At 42.6% G+C, this 3,242-nt stretch overlaps 1 protein-coding gene across 1 annotated transcript in view; it reads left to right on the forward strand.

Moving 5' to 3' along the window:
- Window positions 1–1,695, forward strand: part of faima (Fas apoptotic inhibitory molecule a) — a 10,024-nt gene extending 8,329 nt beyond the window's left edge. Inside the window, exons 3-4 of the mRNA XM_079563058.1 lie at window positions 1,155–1,204; window positions 1,303–1,695. Coding sequence (XP_079419184.1) covers window positions 1,155–1,204; window positions 1,303–1,452 — 200 coding nt within the window. The 3' untranslated portion in view covers window positions 1,453–1,695. The remainder of the gene's footprint in view (window positions 1–1,154; window positions 1,205–1,302) is intronic.
- Window positions 1,696–3,242: the final 1,547 nt, after the last annotated feature.

The following is a 3,242-nucleotide window of genomic DNA, read 5'->3' on the forward strand; positions in this document are numbered from 1 at the left end:
ACTACTACTGCTACTACTACTAATGCTACTGCTACTACTAATGCTACTGCTACTACTACTAATGCTACTACTGCTACTACTGCTACTGCTCCTACTACTGCTCCTACTACTGCTACTGCTACCACTATTGCTGCTACTGCTGCTGCTACTACTACTACTACTACTAATGCTACTGTTACTACTACTGCTGCTGCTGCTGCTACTACTACTACTGCTACTGCTACTGCTGCTACTACTGCTACTGCTGCTACTACTACTACTACTACTACTACTACTACTACTGCTACTACTACTACTGCTACTACTGCTGCTACTACTGCTGCTACTACTACTACTGCTACTATTGCTGCTACTACTGCTACTACTGCTACTGCTGCTACTACTACTACTACTACTGCTACTACTACTACTACTGCTGCTACTACTGCTACTACTGCTACTGCTACTACTACTGCTGCTACTACTGCTACTGCTGCTACTACTACTACTACAACTACTACTACTGCTACTACTACTACTGCTACTACTGCTGCTACTACTACTACTACAACTACTACTACTGCTACTACTACTACTGCTACTACTGCTGGTACTACTACTACTGCTACTACTACTACTACTGCTACTACTACTACTGCACCTTCACCTTCCTTAGCTGCAGTTGCTGCAGCTCTGAGGAGGCGGGGCCGGTTTAGGTTCAGTCCCAGAAGCTCATGTTACAGAAACTTTAATATTTTTTTTCCCCAACTTTTTTTCCTTTTTTTTTGCCATTTTTGTTACTAACATGTGCTCCCCTTTTTCTCAAACCTTGCTCCATTTTTACGTCACATTTTGCCCCAATTCTTTATTATTTGACACAGTTTCTCCAGTTTTCCCCACATTTGATCAATTTGTTTGCCCCATTTTCTCTTTTCTTTTTGCCCCATTTTCTCCCCTATTTTTTGGCCATGTTTTCTTGCTGATGTTTCCCTAAATGGAAGCGTGTCCAGGTAAAGCAGGCGTGTAGGATCTCTGACCCTGTGGCTCCAGAACAGGTGAAGATAATCCGTTTAGAGACGTTTAAGTCCATGTGTGGCTTAATCTGAGCTCAGGCCGTCACGGACCAGCCTCACTTTGTTCTGTGGGTTTGACTCACTTTTGTTTTGTTTGTGCAGAAAAGGACACGATGGACGTTTGGTGCAACGGGCAGAACATCGAGACAGCGGTGATAGAGTTTATATTTTAATAAATCATTTAAACTCAGTAAATTCATGAGTGATTTGTTGTTTGTAAATGTGTGTTGTGCCTGTGTGTGTCCACCAGGGGGAGTTTGTGGACGACGGCACAGAGACTCACTTCACTCTGAGCGAACACCTGTGCTGCATCAAAGCCGTGAGCAGCGGGACACGGAGAGACGGGATCATCCACACGCTGATCGTGGACGGGACGGAGGTGCCGGAGTGTACGGAGTGACAACACGACCAAAACATCACCAAAACACGACCAAAACATCACCAAAACACGACCGAAACATCACCAAAACATCACCAAAACACGACCAAAACACGACCAAGAGGAGAGACGGGATCATCCACACGCTGATCGTGGACGGGACGGAGGTGCCGGAGTGTACGGAGTGACAACACGACCAAAACATCACCATAACACGACCAAAACATCACCAAAACATCACCAAAACATCACCAAAACATCACCATAACACGACCGAAACATCACCAAAACATCACCAAAACATGACCAAAACATCACCATAACACGACCGAAACATCACCAAAACATCACCAAAACATGACCAAAACATCACCAAAACATCACCATAACACGACCGAAACATCCCCAAAACATCACCATAACACGACCGAAACATCCCCAAAACATCCCCAAAACATCCCCAAAACATCCCCAAAACATCACCAAAACATCACCAAAACATCACCAAAACATCACCATAACACGACCGAAACATCACCAAAACATCACCAAAACATGACCAAAACATGACCAAAACATCACCAAAACATCACCAAAACATCACCATAACACGACCAAAACATCACCAAAACATCACCAAAACATCACCAAAACATGACCAAAACATCACCAAAACATCACCATAACACGACCGAAACATCACCAAAACATCACCAAAACATCACCATAACACGACCGAAACATCACCAAAACATCACCAAAACATCACCATAACACGACCGAAACATCACCAAAACATCACCATAACACGACCGAAACATCACCAAAACATCACCAAAACATCACCATAACACGACCGAAACATCACCAAAACATCACCATAACACGACCGAAACATCACCATAACACGACCGAAACATCACCATAACACGACCGAAACATCACCAAAACATCACCAAAACATCACCAAAACATCACCAAAACACGACCGAAACATCACCAAAACATCACCAAAACATCACCAAAACATCACCAAAACATCACCAAAACACGACCGAAACATCACCAAAACATCACCAAAACATGACCAAAAAATCACCAAAACATCACCATAACACGACCGAAACATCACCAAAACATCACCAAAACATCACCAAAACATGACCAAAAAATCACCAAAACATCACCATAACACGACCGAAACATCACCAAAACATCACCAAAACATGACCAAAACATCACCAAAACATCACCAAAACATCACCATAACACGACCAAAACATCACCAAAACATCACCAAAACATGACCAAAACATCACCAAAACATCACCAAAACATCACCAAAACATCACCAAAACATGACCAAAACATGACCAAAACATGACCGAAACATGACCAAAACATCACCAAAACATCACCATAACACGACCGAAACATCACCAAAACATCACCAAAACATCACCATAACACGACCGAAACATCACCAAAACATGACCAAAACATCACCATAACACGACCGAAACATCACCAAAACATCACCAAAACATCACCAAAACACGACCGAAACATCACCAAAACATCACCATAACACGACCGAAACATCACCATAACACGACCGAAACATCACCATAACACGACCGAAACATCACCAAAACATCACCAAAACATCACCAAAACATCACCAAAACACGACCGAAACATCACCAAAACATCACCAAAACATCACCAAAACATCACCAAAACATCACCAAAACACGACCGAAACATCACCAAAACATCACCAAAACATCACCAAAAAATCACCAAAACAT

This window comes from Gobius niger, assembly GCF_951799975.1.
Source record: "Gobius niger genome assembly, chromosome: 9".
NCBI lineage: Eukaryota > Metazoa > Chordata > Actinopteri > Gobiiformes > Gobiidae > Gobius > Gobius niger.